The sequence below is a fragment of the Sus scrofa genome, chromosome 15 (genome assembly GCF_054392235.1).
Source record: "Sus scrofa isolate SSC_HxYL_T2T_F1_AM1 chromosome 15, Sscrofa_HxYL_maternal_Yorkshire_Landrace_v2.0, whole genome shotgun sequence".
Lineage (NCBI taxonomy): Eukaryota > Metazoa > Chordata > Mammalia > Artiodactyla > Suidae > Sus > Sus scrofa.
In genome coordinates, this window is record NC_139397.1 from 93,251,261 (window position 1) to 93,268,274 (window position 17,014).

The 17,014-nt window shown below is 45.3% G+C and overlaps 1 protein-coding gene across 10 annotated transcripts in view; it reads left to right on the forward strand.

Annotated features, from left to right (window-relative positions):
• The window catches only part of RAPGEF4 (Rap guanine nucleotide exchange factor 4), a 320,273-nt gene that overhangs the window by 148,066 nt on the left and 155,193 nt on the right, over positions 1 to 17,014 (forward strand). For all 10 annotated transcript variants that reach the window (XM_084999522.1, XM_021075197.2, XM_084999527.1 and 7 more), the window contains one exon: positions 16,166 to 16,238. In XM_084999522.1, the coding sequence (XP_084855648.1) occupies positions 16,166 to 16,238 (73 nt within the window). The remainder of the gene's footprint in view (positions 1 to 16,165; positions 16,239 to 17,014) is intronic.

The window sequence follows — 17,014 nt, forward strand, 5'->3', positions numbered from 1 at the left end:
AGATTATATGAACTGCTAAACTTCACACAGAATTTAACATACAATAAGAAAACAGAGCCTTTTGAAGCCATCAAGATTTATTAACCTTCCTTTTGAGGTCTTTGATTTGAAATGTCCTTGTTGAGATGGGACCAAAGGAAATTATCTAGTGAATGAAGCGTTTCAGGATTCGTGCGAAAAGTTATCTTAATCAGTTTTTTATCTTTCTTTTTGAGATAACATAATTTTCAGGAGAAACCATTATGGCACACTGAATTATAATCTACAAATTAGAATATAATTGTGCAATTTGGATATAATTCTCTTGCTCACATTTTATATGAGGCTTATTTCTTTGCAGACTTCCAGTATTGTGCATTTTTCATAAACAGCTATTTAAAGCCATTCACATAATCAAAATAATATTTATAGATATTCAGGAAAATGATTAATCTTGAGATTGTGGCAAAGCAGAAAACCTTACTGTGTGGGTTTGCCACCTCCCCCAACAAGAATGCAAGTTTTGGTTAAGTTCCCTGAATAAGCGTAGTGAAAATTAGTTTCTTTTGGAATGATCGTACAATTGAAAGACTAATTTAAATTAGGAGGGCACACTGGGCTTGGCAGAGGGCATTGTGCAAAAGCAAAGCATAATTTTCCTCCAAACAAAGACAAGCTTGTTGGAGAGCATGCTTTATTGCTTGGAAATTCTATATATATGCAAAGTTGCTCATCAATTCACTGTTGGATTTTATGTGCTTGGTTTCTCCTTTTGTTGGGAAAAATCAAATGCTAAAAAAAAGTAGGCGTAGCTCTGCATGCTACAGGCACCAAGAAACCTACACATGCCAATTCCTTAGGTGTGCAGTGCTCTTGTGTGGGGCGCTCCCTGCAGGAGGGTTGGTTAGACATGGGCTTCAAGCAGGTAAAATCAGGGTATATGCTGCAGCAGAGCCCACCCAGGATTTCTGGAAAATGACGTCTTTTTCTGATCCCTCCCTCTGACAGTCAGGTGGGTATATTGCCTAAGTTAGGCTCCCATCCTGAAGACCATTCAGTGTTTTCTCCTTTTTTTTTTTTTTTTAAGCAGCTTTATTGTGACCACAATGCACAGATGGTGCCATCTACCCACTTACAGTCAACAGTTCCATAGCTTTTAGTATGTTGTACAGCCACTACCATGATCAACTTTAGAACATATTAATCACCCCCCAAAGGGGAACCATACCTGGTTATTAAGTGTTCCTGCAGACCCAGCCTTGGGTAAATTAATAAAATGAAGGTGGACGTTCTCTAGGATGCTTCTAACTGGAGGTTCTCACCTTTGGAATTACCTCCTATAGTCTGTGTCTTCGTTTCATGGAAGCTGTGTTGAGTACTCATACATAGCATCTGCAAGGCACTTTACAGTGTGCAGAGTACTTTCTGTCAGACTGCACCTGAGAGGCTTAAAGGGCAGCGTGGCAAGTTTTGGGGGGTGCTGGTGGTGGTGAGAGGTTCCCAGGCCACTGGCCTGAGGAGAGGAACCTGTGTTACTTGGCAGCATCAGAGGGGAAGGCCTTTGAGTAACCTGAGCCCAACTGTATGGGGTCTGATCTGGGGTGAGGGCAGCAAGAGAGCCAGTGGCCAGAGAGGGTCCAGGCTGGAAAGAGGGATGTAGGTCCCAGGAGGATTCCATATAGGAGGATGGGGGCTTGGGAGTCAAACATCAAGATGGAAGATTGTTTAGGAGTTCCCTTTGTGGCTCAGTGGTTAACAAACCTGACTAGGATCCGTGAAGATGCGGGTTTGATCCCTGGCCTCACTCAGTGGGTTAAGGATCTGGCATTGCCGTGAGCTGTGGTATAGCTCAGATGTGGCTTGGATCCGCATTGCTGTGGCTTCAGGATAAGCTGGCAGCTGTAGCTCTGATTCCATCCCTATCCTGGCAACCTCCATATGCCCTCCATATGCTGTGGGTGCGGCCCTAAAACAGCAAAAAAAAAAAAAAAAAAAAAATTCTCCAAACAGGAGTCAAAGATCTGAGAGGGAATGGAGATTATGGCAAACAGCCAAATGGGGAAGAGGTCTGCCCTTGAGGAAGCAGGAGACCCAGGAAGAAGTCCAGTGTGGCTGCCCACTCTGGAACCCTGCGACTGCATCCCGCCTGCCACATGGTGTACCCCTCCCACTCAGCTTCACCAGACCACCTCCTCTTTGCTCTGAGTCTCTCTGGTCTGTGCTTTTTTTCTTTCCACCACCCCCCCCGCAACTCTATAGCTTTCCTCAGGGCCCCCTCACTCTGTCACCCATTTGGACAGCCCCTACCCCCCCAGGTCAGCATTTTCTTTCAGACCCATTTCCTTCCCTTCGGGCCAGCTCCCTCCAGCTGTAGGTGAAATGAAGAGGCACTCAGGCAGGTGTCCCAACTCTCTGGGACGTGGACAGGCTGGACCAGCCCGCCTCTGCTTGGAGGAGAGAGCAAGGAGGAACCAGAATGTCATCATTTGGGGGAGGTGGGGGTAGCAGAGAAGGTTCAGACAGGATTCCCATGGGTCCTGGGGGCCAGATTCAGAGTCCCTCGCTTGGCTGCTGTCTGCATGGGCTGGCCCCACACCTCTCCTTAAAGGTGTCATTTTCTGCTTGACGTATTCACTGAAAGAAGAATCCTTTTTTCCACATTAACTATGTGCCATGTGGAAAAGGGGTCAGCAATATTTCCTCTTCCAGTGACGCTTGTAAGGAATTTTTAATAAGCTGGATACCCACTCCCTAAAGTTTTCTCTCCAGATTGTTCTAACACTCTGATGCCATATACTTTAATTTTTCCCTCTAATTTAAATATACTGGATGTTATTAAGACACTGTGTACATATTGATGGGGGCAAAATGGGATGATATTTTCAAAAGATCAGAAATTTTATTTGAACCTGAAATAAAATCAGGAATTGCTGTGTACTACAACCATTGGAAAACACCAGTTCATGTTATCTTCTTTGGATTGTCATAAGCCTGGTACACCTGTAACCTCTTGTTTAGGTTTTGTGTGGACTGGTGGAAAGGTTGTTTCTTGCCTTCTAGCACTGTAGAGAGAATTTGTAAGAAAGCCGAACATGGCTATTTTATAACCGGGAACTGATGTTTGAAGTTGAGTTTCTAGATTGCATCAGAAATTGATCTGTTTTCGGGTGTGATGAGAGGTTAATCTGTGGAGGACACTTGGACTCCCCCACTCTGCTAACATTGGAGGTGGGGCATTTGGCACCCTCGGGCCTTGAGACAGCCCAGTGTAGAGAATACAAAGAGGCCAGAGGCACTTCCCAGGAAACCTAGTTACAAAAGCTGTCTGGCCAACCCCTGAGGACGGTGGCCAGCTATCAAAATGACCGTGCTCCTGAGACAGGCCGGGACCTGGAACCCCTTACTACAATGACTGCAGTGCTGGCACCTGGGCAAACATCTCAAACAACAAAATACAAAGAAACTATAAGGGACTAAAAATAGCTGTGTACGTGTGCAGTTGGGGAAATTATAGGCAAGAAAATACAAAACAGCTCAAAACCCAGCTGCCACTTCCAAAGGGCTGAGAGCAAAAGCAGGGTATCCGGAGCCAAAGCAGAATATGACACCTGCCGCCTGCACACAGCACCACCAAAGGGGTGGGCAGACCACCTAGGCAACCCTTCTGGCCCCCTGGACCTGTCCCTAGCTTCATTCTGCATAAGGAACCACTTGCCCCCTATCCCCCAACAAGCCAACAAGCAAGGAAATCTGCTGCTTATTTTTACTCTGCTGCAGCAGGGCTCCAATAAAGCCTTGCCTCAATTTTCCTGTCTGGCTTCTTATCAATTTCCATTAAGAAGGTCAGGAGCCCTAGACAGTAACATTCCCAAGAGCCTACAAATGTTCTCCTTGGGAGTTTCTGTGGTGGCACAGTGGTAACAAACCTGGCTAGTATCCATGAGGACACAGGTTCGATCCCTGGCCTCGCTCAGTGGGATAAGGATCCAGCATTGCTGTGAGGCGACTCAGATTTTTCATCAATGTGGCTGTGGCTGTGGCTGGCAGCTGTAGCTCCAATTTGACCTCTAGCCTGGGAACTTCCATATGCTGCAGGTGCAGCCTTAAAAAGCGAAAAGAAAAGAAAAGAAAAGAAAAGTCCTCCTTAGTCCAGATGGCAGTGGGACCAAGAGGGCCCCTCTGGTCTGGTGAGCGAGGCCTGGAGAAAAAGTATGCTAGCAAAGAAGGAGCCAAAAACATGGGCCAGTTGATTGCATTGCAGTTTGGGGTCATCTGTCAGCTGGGCAGTATTTCAGGCTAGACCTCAAGGTACAAGGGGCAGGAAACATCCTCTAGGGAAGGGGGCAGGCAAGGGCAAGCAGACTATGGACTTGCTTAGTCCCAGCAAAGGAGTAGACAGACACACAGGGAGTCAAGGCCAAAGTCCAGCCATGGGGCCAAGCATGTGAGGTGGAACTGGGGCAAGGCTATGGCTCCACCCGCTGTATCCTCCTCCCCACTTGCCAGATACCTGGACACATGACTGCCAGGGGCAGCTCTAGACTTTCCCGTCTGGTGGGACAAAGCTCCCACTTCGATAAGGACTTGCTGCACAGGCCGAGAAAGGTGGACCTTCAAAATGGGGCAGAGCCTATAAACCGAGCCAATTGGGGAAAGCAGATGTTGACAGAATAAAGGCCCTAGAGTAATCATGTAAAGTTTTGACTCTGACTCCTTGGCATTTCTTGGACACTTTCAATTTTGGTATAATTTTAAACATACTCAGAAAAATTACAAGAATGGTATAAATAACTCTCCTGAAGTCTTTACTCCAGTTCTGCCAATTGTTTGTTTACATTTTGCCCCACTGACTTCCTCATTCTCGCTCTTATTTTTTTCTGATTCATTTATAAGTTGGACCATTGTACTCCTTTATTCCTAAATATTAAATATTTCAGAGCATGTTTCCTTAGAACAAGGACATTTTCTTGTATAATCACAATGCAGTCATCAAAATCAGTAAATCTGGCTCCTTTTAGCACTAATAATATTCACCACCATCCATAATGTTTTATCATTTCTGTTCTATTATTTTTAACTGTCAGCAATTGAAATTTAATTAAATTTCTTTTTTCTTCTGACAGTGTTGGGAGAGAGCACACGCAATATTTTTTTCTTCAAATGTATGACATGGGAAGCCTTTGCCAAGTTTACAAAAAATGGAGTTGGCAGTCAGTGGAGTTACAACTTAATGACACCAATTAGATAAAGCCATCAGGGAGATGAAAGACATTTTCTGAGGGGTATGCTTGCATATTTGTTTGCCTTGGCATTGCGTTTTTACAGTGCCATCGCATTTTCAGGAACAAAACTGAAATCACCGTTTGGTAGAATCCCTGTTTGTGATCTTTATCTTTTTGCCCTTCACTCGAGGGAGATATATGGATGATGCAGATTCAGTGTATCTTCACATTTCCTCCAGTTGGGTTTCATGGGGATGTAGCCAAAAAATGAAGTGTCTAACAAGAAAGCAATAGTGAAGTGTGTTCTGATAGCAAAAGCTCTCCAAGATATATTATTAGAAAGGAAAAAAAAAAAGGATAAAACATCATGTAATATGATTCGTTTTGTGTGAAGCCAATGGAGATGTCTGTTGCTATGTACATGGAAGAACTCTGGACGTTCCAGAAGAAATTGAGTGTCCGCAGCGGTTCACTCCACAGGGGCCGGGATAGGCCAGTAGGTGGAGGGAAGTGAGGGAGAGAATTATTTTTTTCATGTGATACAGGATGTCGTTTAAATTTTTTACCATGTCTGCTTTTATTATTTTATAGTGGTGAAGATTTTATACTAAGGAGAAAGATAGGAGAGAGAGAGCTAACAGTGATTAGAACAAACCAGGAGGCAAACTTATTAAAAATGATGTGGCTTAGAAAGCAGCAGCAATAGGCAGAATTATGGGGAAAAAATAAGTTGGATATAGAAAATGAGTCATTTTCTACCATCATCTATTTATATATGGCTGCCAGTTTTTTATTTCCAGCTAGATTCATACATGGGTCTCTTAAATGTTCACTAACGAGTGTATTTTGGTGCTGACTCTGGTAGCGCAGACTGGCTGCTCTGTCCCTCTGTACTTTCTTTTAAATTACAAAAATTGATTAGTATTTCTAGATTTTTGATGAGTTACGTTTCAGTCTTGTTTTATCAGCATCAACTGATCCGCATGCTTCTCCTGCCCCTTCTCGAAAAGCAAGACGCTTATTCATGAGGAGCAAAAGACATGATGGGAGATATTTGACCATGTACATCCTATGGTTTCAGATAGCTCCTTTCATCCTATCTTCCAATCATTAGATACATTTTTGCAGCTCTTCATGCATTAGGCTTATTTCTCTTCCAGATGTCAATGTTTTAACTGGAAACACGGCCCTTAGCAGAATGGGTGTGAGAAATCATGCTATGGAGGAAAGGGGGACTAATAGTTACTGTGTGCCTGGGTTGTGAGGCCTTACAAGGGTTTTCTCATTTGGTCCTTCCATCAACCATGAGGCGTACGTGGTAATGTTTCTGGCTGATTACTGGAGAACCTGAACTTCAGAGTTGTTGAGAAATACCATCACTAATTCATTCATTTACTCATTCACTCAACAGATATTCATTGAAAGTCTGCTATGTTCCAGCCCTGTGCTGGGTTCTAAGTATGCAGGAGGGAAACATGGACAGGCTTCCTGCCATCCGCTGGCCTGGAGTGGAACAGAGGAGGGAGGTGTTGAACCAGCGCATACTCGGGGAGTCTACCTAGCCATATAGTACCCAGCATGCTGATGGCACAGATACAACATTGGGGAAGAGAATAATAATGAGTGACTCATGTAAACTGGGGGCTGGGAGTTTCCCTTGCAGCTTAGCAGAAACAAATCTGACTAGTAACCGTGAGGATGCAAGTTTGATCCCTGGCCTCGCTCAGTGGGATAAGGATCCAGCGTTGCTGTGAGCTGTGGTGTAGGTCAAAGTCACAGCTCAGATCCTGCATGGCTGTGACTGTGGTGTGTAGGCCGGCAGCTGTAGCTCTGATTAGACCCCTAGCCTGGAACCTCCATATGCTGTGGGTGCGGGCCTAAAAAGACCAAAAAAAAAAAAAAAAAAAAAAAAGACAGAAAAGTCAAAAACATTTGAAGCTAAGAAGTAGCTTACTCCAGGCTATTGAGTTATGTCTGTGTTCAAAACAGGTAAAAGTCATGGCCCTTATGTCATCTCCATGTGTGAATATGGACTTGGCAGTACGAACCCGACTAGTATCCATGAGGATGCAGGTTGGATCCCTGGCCTTGCTCAGTGAGCTAAGGCTCCAGTGTTGCTGTGAACTGCAGTGTAGGTCACAGACACGGTTTGGATCTTGCATTGCTGTGGCTGTGGTGTGGGTTGGCAACTCTGGTTCAACCCCTAGCCTGGGAACCTCCACATGCTGCAGGCATGGCCCTAAAAAGCAAAAATAAAAAAGTTTTTTAGGAGTTCCCATCGTGGCGCAGTGGTTAACGAATCCGACTAGGAACCATGAGGTTGCGGGTTCAGTCCCTGCCCTTGCTCAGTGGGTTAACCATCCGGCATTGCCGTGAGCTGTGGTGTAGGTTGCAGACGCGGCTTGGATCCCGCGTTGCTGTGGCTCTAGCATAGGCTTGGCAGCTACACCTCCGATTCGACCCCTAGCCTGGGAACCTCCATATGCCGTGGGAGTGGCCCAAAGAAATAGCAAAAAGACAACAACAAAAAAAAGTTTTTTAAAAAGAGATTTCAATATATGAATCTGGGGGGACATATCCAGCCCATAGAGCTTCCTGAATTCTTGTTCACCATCCCTCTCCTCTGCCTGCTGCCCTTCATAAAGTACAAAGTAGGAAAGCAAAAACAAAACATCAGGAGTTCCCATCGTGGCTCAGCGGAAACAAACCTGACTAGTATCCATGAGGACGCAGGTTTGATCCTTGGCCTTGCTCAGGGGGTTAAGGACCCAGTCTTGCTGTGAGCTGTGGTGTAGGTTGCAGACATGGCTCAGACCTGATATTGCTGTGGCTAGCCTAGGAACTTCCATAGACCATAGATGTGGCCCTAGAAAGACAAAAAACAAACAAACAACAGCAAAAAGGTTGTAGTTTGTGCTAATAGGATGGCAGTCATGGTTCATTACCTTCTGTGCAGTGGTGCTTTATTTTAGGTTTTTAAATGATTGGTGTATCCTAATTCTTCATTATCGATATTGAAGCATATTTTTGGAATTTGCCTGTTCCCATGATGTATATTATGGCATTTCTCTTAGTTTTATGAGTGCTGGGCTTGACCATTTTAATTCAGAATAACTGTACCTATTAGCCATCACTTTAAAGTCTAATATGGTTAAGTAAAATATCAATCAACAGCTTGTTTTGTTTTGTTTTTGTCTTTTTGCCTTTTCTAGGGCCGCTCCCATGGCATATGGAGGTTCCCAGGCTAGGGATTGAATCAGAGCTGTAGCTACCGGCCTACTCCAGAGCCACAGCAACGCGGGATCCGAGCCTCGTCAGCAAACTACACCACAGCTCACGGCAACGCCAGATCCTTAACCCACTGAGTAAGGCCAGGGATTGAAACCGCAACCTCATCGTTCCTAGTTGGATTCGTTAACCACTGAGCCACGACGGGAACTCCTCGATCAACAGTTTTTCCATAAACAAGCAGGCAGTGGTTATTTAGAGACAATGTTCATAGTCTCATTTATACTTTAGATGAACTGTAGTAGCTTCAGGCTCAGCAAAAACAGAAGGTATGAGAATTTACTGTGTAATTTGCTCCAGAGCAAATTATTTTATGACTCTTAATTAAGTAGCATTACCTACTGTGTGTGTGTGTGTCTGTGTGTCTGTGTGTCTTCCCCTCAGTCTGAGTTTTTCTAAGAGAAGCTCATGGCTAATTTAGGTACTCAGAGATGCAGAGTGTGCACTAAATTATAGTCATTCCAGTAAGCCCCTGAAGTCGCCAAGCCTGTTAGTCGTGTTAAAAGTACACGTGTATTGAGTGTGCTTCGCAAGAAGTCTGAGTCTTTATCCCTGTTCAGTCTAAGTAGTTGGAGATTGGCCTCTAGGAAAAAAGTGTCCTCACCACCCTTGACTCCACATCCCTCTCTCCCCCCTTTCCCCCAAGTGCAGGGCCCTTTGAGGGACCACCTCAGGCCTGCTCTCCTCTGAAGGGCTTAATCCCTGCCTTGTTTTCCCATCCAAACCATTCTCCACGGAGCAGCCAGAACGATGTTTGAAAAACACACCTCTGTCCTTGTCACTGCCCTGTTTAAACTGCTTCCCACTATACTGGGGTAAATTCCAAATCCCCATCCTGGCCTCCATGGCCTTGCTCACCTGGCCCTGCCCTGCACTGTCCCCACTGCCTCTGCCTCTCCCTGGCCCTGACTCTCCTGCCAGCGAGAGTCTGCACACACTTGTTAGGCTTGCTCTCCCTGCCCCGTCTTCCTCTCAGCCTCCTTGCACTGGCTCCGTGTTTGAATCTGCCCCACGCTCCCCCATCTGGCCATGCTTTCAGGGTGCCTTTTTCCTTTTAGCCCCTGGCACCACTGCACTGAAATAACCATGGTCACGTGGGAGTGGCCCTCTCTAGAGGGCCCATGAGGACCCACTGTGCCTCTCTGGTCACCTTGACTAAGTGAATGCATTTCCCCTCCCTTCCCTTCAGGGCTCATCTGACTCATCTCTGCAACTGAGTGAGAGCTGCCTAAACCATGTTCCTCTCACTTCTGCTCTCCCTGAGAGCACCCAAGGGTCCCTACACATATTGGAAGGAGAGAGCATTCCAGATAGGTTTTAGAGGAAGACATTATTTGCATGCTTGCAGCATCATCTCACTCGGGCTTTCCTTCAGGGCTCTTAAGTGATTCAGGTCTGGAAAGCTTCCTCCCTTAGAGCTATAGTTGTGATAATCACCCTCCAAACTGAAGCTCTTGGAGCTCTTGTTGTGGCTCAGCAGGCTATGAACCCAACTAGAATCCATGAGGACTCGGGTTCAATCCCTGGCCTCGCTCAGTGGGTTAAGGATTTGGCATTGCTGTGAGCTGTGGTGCAGGTCGCAAACACAGCTCGGATCCCAAGTTGCCGTGGCTGTGGCATAGCCAGCTCCAATTTGACCCCTAGCGTGGGAACTTCCATATGCCACAGGTGCAGCCTTAAAAAGCAAGAACAAACAAACAAACCAACAACAACAAAAAAAACCCACAGGTCTTTCTGATTGCTCTTGAATTAAAAATGGCCAGGAGTTGGCAAACAGAATTTGGCCTCCATTTAGACCGATCTACCGTAGAGCTGAAAGATGAATTAAACATCACTGAGGCAGTGGAAGTTCTTTGTGCCCTGCGAGGTCAAGGCTATAGAAATCAAGAAACAAGGCAACAGTAGGTTGGCATAAGAGGGAAACTTGGTCCAGCCAGCAATCTGCTGTGGGAGCAGCAGTACCTATGACTCCAAAAGAGTAAACAGAAAAATTCTGCTTGAAGGTTTCCATGCATGACTGCTTTATTTTTTCCCTTCTCTTCACGTATTGAAGAATTCTCTAGCTCTCCGGGATTTTTGAGCAATGTGCCATGTCCTTTGGCCCACCGTGCATTATACATCACAGAGAGGTTGTGAAAGAACTCTTGCCAAGGATAGAAAAAGGGGGCAGCTAAACTTTATATCCCTATTCTAAGTTATTCTACGCCATGATCATGCTTTCAGAGAAAATACTGGCGACCTGTTTATCATTACACTATGAACTCACTAAGTACTTGAGGAGAACCCAGTACAGAGGTAATGAATGGGACACCATGACAAGAAGTATCCCCACACCCCTGGAACAGTCCCTTCTATTCTTCCCCAACCCTAGACACTGCCCACCATGAGTGGTCGTTGGTAGGTCCCTGTTCTGAGCACATGTGTTGTTCCCTACCCCTACCTCCAGGTGTTCATAGCCAGGCCTGTCAGTCATCCTCATGGCTTCTTGCTTTTCATGCTTTTCTGGTGCTGCCACCTCAGTCTAAGGATGTCCTGCTTTCCCTCAGCCTGATGATCTCCTAAGTGGGTAGGGTTGGGGGGAAAGGTAGGAGTCAGTTGCTGGGAAGGGTTGTACCCAAAGCTCAGTTCTCCGGCTGCTGTGGGATATAGTGACAGTGCAGGCGGGCAGCCTGGAGGGGCCTTGACTGCAGGCAACAGCTCGGAGAACACCCAGGAAAGGCCTCAGTGTATCAGGAAGACCTTGACCTCTAGGGTGGGGAGTCGTGCCCTGCTGGGACCTCTTCTTGTGTCACAGATGGCCTAGCTAGGGTTCAACCTGCCAGCCTTCCTTTATTCTCTGAGAATCCTGCTTTGCAAATTGAGATTGGCCTTCCAGAATGTGACAAATCTGTTATGCCTCCTCCTCCACCAGACACCATTCATCTTTTATAGCTGGCTCCCGGGCTACAGCTGGGCCATTTGGGGCCTTTGTCCAAATTAGAGGAAGGTACCCCCTGCTCTGGGTGGAAGCAAGCTCAAGGCTGTGAGCAAGCTAGATTTACCCCCAACATCCCTTGGCCTGGTGGCTGCTCTGCCAGCCTTCCAGCCACCTTCCTCAGTGGCCTTGCTGGGGCGTGGAGGTGAGAGAGCAATGGATCAGGCTTTAACTTTCCTGAGTCTGTCATCTTTTGTCTCAGAAAACATTAGGAAGGCCGGTGGCACATTTCCCCCTCGATTTAGCACTGACTTTGCTTTGAACACTAGCCAATTATAATTTAGAGATTATTAATTTTTTTGAGCATTTCTTAGCAACAACAACACAAAGCTCTGATAGCCGAGAGGCTTTGCTTATTTTTGTTAAATTATTTCTGGGCTTACTCTCTTGGGCTGTTCTCTTCTCCTTGGACTCTTTTACCAAGTGGATATGAAAATAGGCAGTCTATTATAAAATTACTTAAGAAATGTATTACTTACTTTCTTATTTCACCATAGCAGAAAGGGCAGCGGCTGTGTTGTGGGTCTTTATATTGTGTGTGTATCAGCAGCCTCAGTGATGTGAAGTTGTCATGCAGAGAATGTTCTTCCCAGAGTCTGGAGACTCTCTGATTGGGAAATATCATCAAATATTTTGGGATTCGCTTGATCACTTCTTGGTTGATGATGAGAATGGGGATTATCAGCCATCATTTAAGTGCCTAATGTGCTGGAAACTTTTTTATTTCTTTTTCTTATTTATTTATTTATTGCTTTTTAGGGCCATACCCATGGCATATGGAGGTTCCCAGGATAGGGGTCCAATTGGAGTTATAGCTGCTGACCTATACCACAGCCACAGCAATGCCAGATCCGAGCCGCATCTTCGACCTACACCACAGCTCATGGCAATGCCAAATCCTTAACCCACTGAGCGAGGCCAGGAATCGAACCCGCAACCTCACGGTTCCTAGTCGGGTTTGTTTCCACTGCGCCACGACGGGAACTCCATTTTTTTTAGATTTCATTTCTTATCCTCCCAGTGGCCCTTAAAGATGGGCAGTGTTATCCCAAATTCCTCACCCAGGAAACCGAGGTAAATAACTTATTCAGTGTCACCCAGGTGGCAGGCGGTGGAATCAGAATTAAGACCCCGTTTTTGTGTAATTCCAACATCTGCATTTTCCATTACATCAGAGGCACTTGAGTTTTCCCACTGAAGTTCTCTGAACACAGAGGAAATCAATACATAAAGCCTGGGGTCTGGACCCTTTGTAGCTAGAAGTAGCCAGCAGCAAGCTCCAAATTTCTTTGAAGTCGCATGCTTTAATCTTTAAAATTTATGCAAATTTAGTTTTCTGCTCCATAATATAAAAGTATAAAAGTAATCCTTTAAACTACTTGACATGGAATCAAATTTAAGCTCTAGGAAGAGCACCTGTTAACCCCTGTCACATCCCCTCCTACCCTGCTGTGTGCCACACGGGGCTGCTGGAGGGCGGGAGAGGGGAGAAGGGGGTTTCTGCACATCTCACTTTGAGAAGGTCAGCATTGTGCCCCAATGCATGTCAGTTAAATTCTTAGTTCCACCGGTTTGGGGTTTTTTTGGGGGGTTTTTTTTGGGGGGGTTGGTATTTTGTTTTGTTTTTTTGTCTTTTTAGGGCCCCACCCACGGCATACAGAAGTACCAAGGCTAGGGGTCAAATTGGAGCTACAGCTGCTGGCCTACGCCACAGCCATGGCAATTCCCAGATCTGAACCACACCGGATCGTTAACCCACTGAGTGAGGCCAGGGCTCAAACTCATGTCCTCGTGGATGCTAGTCGGGTTCGTTACCACTGAGCCACGATAGGAATTCCTCCCCCAATATTCTGGGTAACCCTCTCAAGTACGAAGCAACTGATCATTTAGCCAATTGACAACCACAGAAGTGTTTCTAATAGAGAACAGAATCCCTGACACTTCCAAATCCTACATTGATCTTTGTTGATTCTTCGTGCAGATCTTTGAGTGACATCTGTCTGGTTGGAAGTTTAGAAAGTAATTAATCTTGTGGTTTGTAAACTTTTGTTATTTAGAAGCAAAAGTCATCTTTCAAATGAAATTGCTCTTGGAACTATAATTTATATTACAGCTAAAAGTGAAGACACTCTAGTTGCCAGGGGGGCTGAGGCTTTGCTTGTATGATACCCTTGCCTGAGGGTCCTCCCGGGGGCCCAGGGTTCTGCAGATAGAGGTTTTTAAAACCCATTTCACCCACTCCCCACCCCCATCTCTGGCAACCACCATTCTGTTCTCTGTATCTATGAGTTTGGGTTTTTAAATATTTATGTATTTTGAATGTTAACCCCTTATCAGATATGTGAATTGCAAACATTTTCTCCCATTCAGTAGGTTGCCTTTTCGTTTTGTTGATGGTGTCCTTTGGTGTGCAAATGCTTTTCAGCTTGATGTAATCCCACTTACTGATTTTTTGCTTTGGTTGCCTTTGTTTTTGGTGTCAAATCCAAAAAATCATTCCAAAGACCAAAATCAAATATGGTAGAAGATATTGGTCCAGTTTCATCCTTTTGCATGTGACTGTCCAGTTTTCCCAACACCATTTGTCTGGAAGGCGCAAGTGGATAGAAGTATAGATGAAATACCAGTAGCCATGAGTTAACAGTCAGCGAGGCTGGATGTTAAGTATGAAGTGCGCTGTTCTTTCCATCTTTATATATGTTTGAAATTTCCCATCCACATTCCAAAATTAAACAGAGAGGTATTAATTTCCTATTATATGTAAGACAGGGTACCGCATATTGCCAGAGATAGCTGCTTCACAAGTACAAGGGGCCTCGTCTGCTTGTTCTCTGCAGTGAGCCTGGTGTCTAGGACAGCTTGCACATAGTAGGTGCTCAGTACACATACATGCTGAAATCGGCCCTGTGCTCCTGAGGGGCTGCTCTGTTTTCTATTCCTAGGAGCAGCAGCCCTGATAAAGTGCAGCATGAGTGCACCACATACCAAGGGCTCAGGAGTGGAAGGAAGGCGGAGTCCCATTCATTTAGAGATCAGGAAGGAGTTTCCATGGAGTTCATGCGAGTTGACATTGAGATGCTAGAGACAAAGCACGTCCGCTGGCTCCAAAACAACATTTCTCAGCAAAGCAAAATTGCTCCTTTAATTTAACATGAATTATTTCTTTTAGGAGCCTGCTACGGAGTTGCCAACAGTAAGAGGAATAATTCAAAAGGCTGTGGGGAGGGAGAGTCACAGAACCTTCTTAGAACATGACCTACCGCCATCTGCTCACTCTGAGCCTGTTTTGTTCAGAGTCCAGCATAATACTCTGCCCCCAAATCTGCTGGGTCAGTGCTTTTTTTTCTCTTGGGGAAGAAGAGTAGATGGTCCCATAAGAAAGAGGAGAATCAGAATTGGGACATTAGCAAAGGAAATGTGAGGAATTCAGGGTGATGGGTTGGTCCCATGGGTATGTTTGAGTAATTAGTTAACTCAGAGGCAGAGAAAAATCATGATTTTAAATGTTTGCATGCAGGTGTTAGTATAGTTGCTTCAGAACGAGAAGGAAAAAGGATTTGAAAAAGAAAAAAAAAAAAAAGCTAGTCACATCTTGACTAGAAGAAGGCTCTTTTGAGAACTCATCAATGTTACATTACAAACACCATTCAAATCTACCAAATGGGCCAGATGGCTGCTCAAATACTGCGTGCTGCCAGCTGCCCATTGCTACAGATGAAGTCTTTTCTGCTGACGTTGTGTAACCCACAAGCACCTTATAGAGTGTTGATTCTTTTGATGCTGTTTACCTTTTACGTGTCATCGTAATAATAAACCATAAATATACATGACACCATGCAATAAATAAAATTGCCCAGCTTTCATTCCAAAAGGGGAGGAGGCCGTATTTATTACCTGAGAAGAGGCGCTGTCTCACATTCATTTTCCCTTCTTCATAAATGGCAATCTGCTCTCGTCGGGTGCTCTAGCTGCTTTATGCCCCCCAAGCCTGCCCCTTCAAAACAGCACAAACTCCCGAGGTGCATATAGATCCCGGAGCCCCAGGTGGTTAAAGCATGGCTGGACCGAAAGTAGGGGGAGACAGTTCAGGGCAGTCCCAATGGTTCCACATGAAGCCGAACTACTCTGTTTGACAGGGTACCGAACGTTCTTTGAAGGTCACATAACGGGCAGGTGAACAGTGTAAAAGGAAGTTGGCAAGTGGCAGTGAATCAGCTTCTTTCAAAACAGACATTTTCTAGAGCTGCATTTCTTTCTGCTTTGAAAGGCAGCCGATTCAGTGCCATTTATCTATTAAGAAGGTGGCACGTTTCTTTGTACCTGCACCTCTAAAAACCAAATGTCTTTTCCCTCAACAAAAACCTGAGCATGTGTTTGAGAGATGGAGAAGCTGGGCAGGAGGTGAAGGGGAGGGTAAGCTCCCACGCCGTTTGGTTAATTAGTCACAAATACCCAAAGGAACGGGCTGCGATGGAACCCCCTCCCCAGGCAAGAGCACTTTCAGCCTCTTCCAAGAAGACCTCTTAAGAACACAGCATTTTTATTTTGGGTCCCAGAGCCCAGACAGCACGCTTCATGGCTCTATAAATACAAGATTCAGATGCTTCCTGACACCCTGCGTTTCTGCTTTTTAACATGTAAATCCATGAATGCTCCGAGTCAGTAAATATCTGTGCACTGAGTTTACAATCTTGTCTTTCAGAAATATCGACAGTACATGGCAGGACTTCTGGCTCCTCCTTATGGCGTTATGGAAACAGGCTCTAACAATGACAGTAAGTGGAAACTGGGAACATTTTGTATTGAAAAATTTGTCGTGTGGAATGTGTTTTCCTGTGACCAAAAAATATCTCCCTACACCAGCCTGACAGATGAAGTCTCCAGACTCTTTTGTGGATAAACAGACCTGCCAGCCCACACTTGAGTTATTTTTTTTTTTAAATTGTTCAGATAGTATTATTTTGTGGTCTTAGAGGGAGTATGCTCTGGTGCTAGGCAGAACTTCAGCACGCTTTTGTCAAAATACCTTCTTTGTAAAGTATTGTTTCTGGGCTCGTTTAAAAATGGGATTCACGAACTGTGTGTGTCTCAGTCACACGCAGATACCTGAGAGCTGCACCTCTTGCTTATTTGGACGCTGTCAGTCATGGAGAGAAGCAGCTGGAGTCGTTCTTTAGTTTTCTTAAATCATAGCCTCTTCAAACTCTTTGCTTTTTAGAGACCCGTCTCTGGCTGATCAGGAAAGAAAGGAAGTTTTTCTTTGCGAAACTCTTTTCTAGTGGGTGTCCACTAGACTCAAAGAAAGCCCGTCTCCTGAGTCCGCGTGTCAGAAGCATCAAGCATCTTTTCAGCACTCATTTCTGTCCCTGGGTGTTGCTCACTGTAGCTCTGGCTCCCCTTATTTGGCTCTTGTCCATAGGTGTAACAAGGCAGCAGGCACCGGGGTTTCTCAAGCTGTAGCACTTCAGCAACGACACAGGGATGGCTCATCAAGTAGTGCTTCCATGTCATCTTCAGAGCCAGTGTCACCCTTCCTGTCCGCTTCCTACCT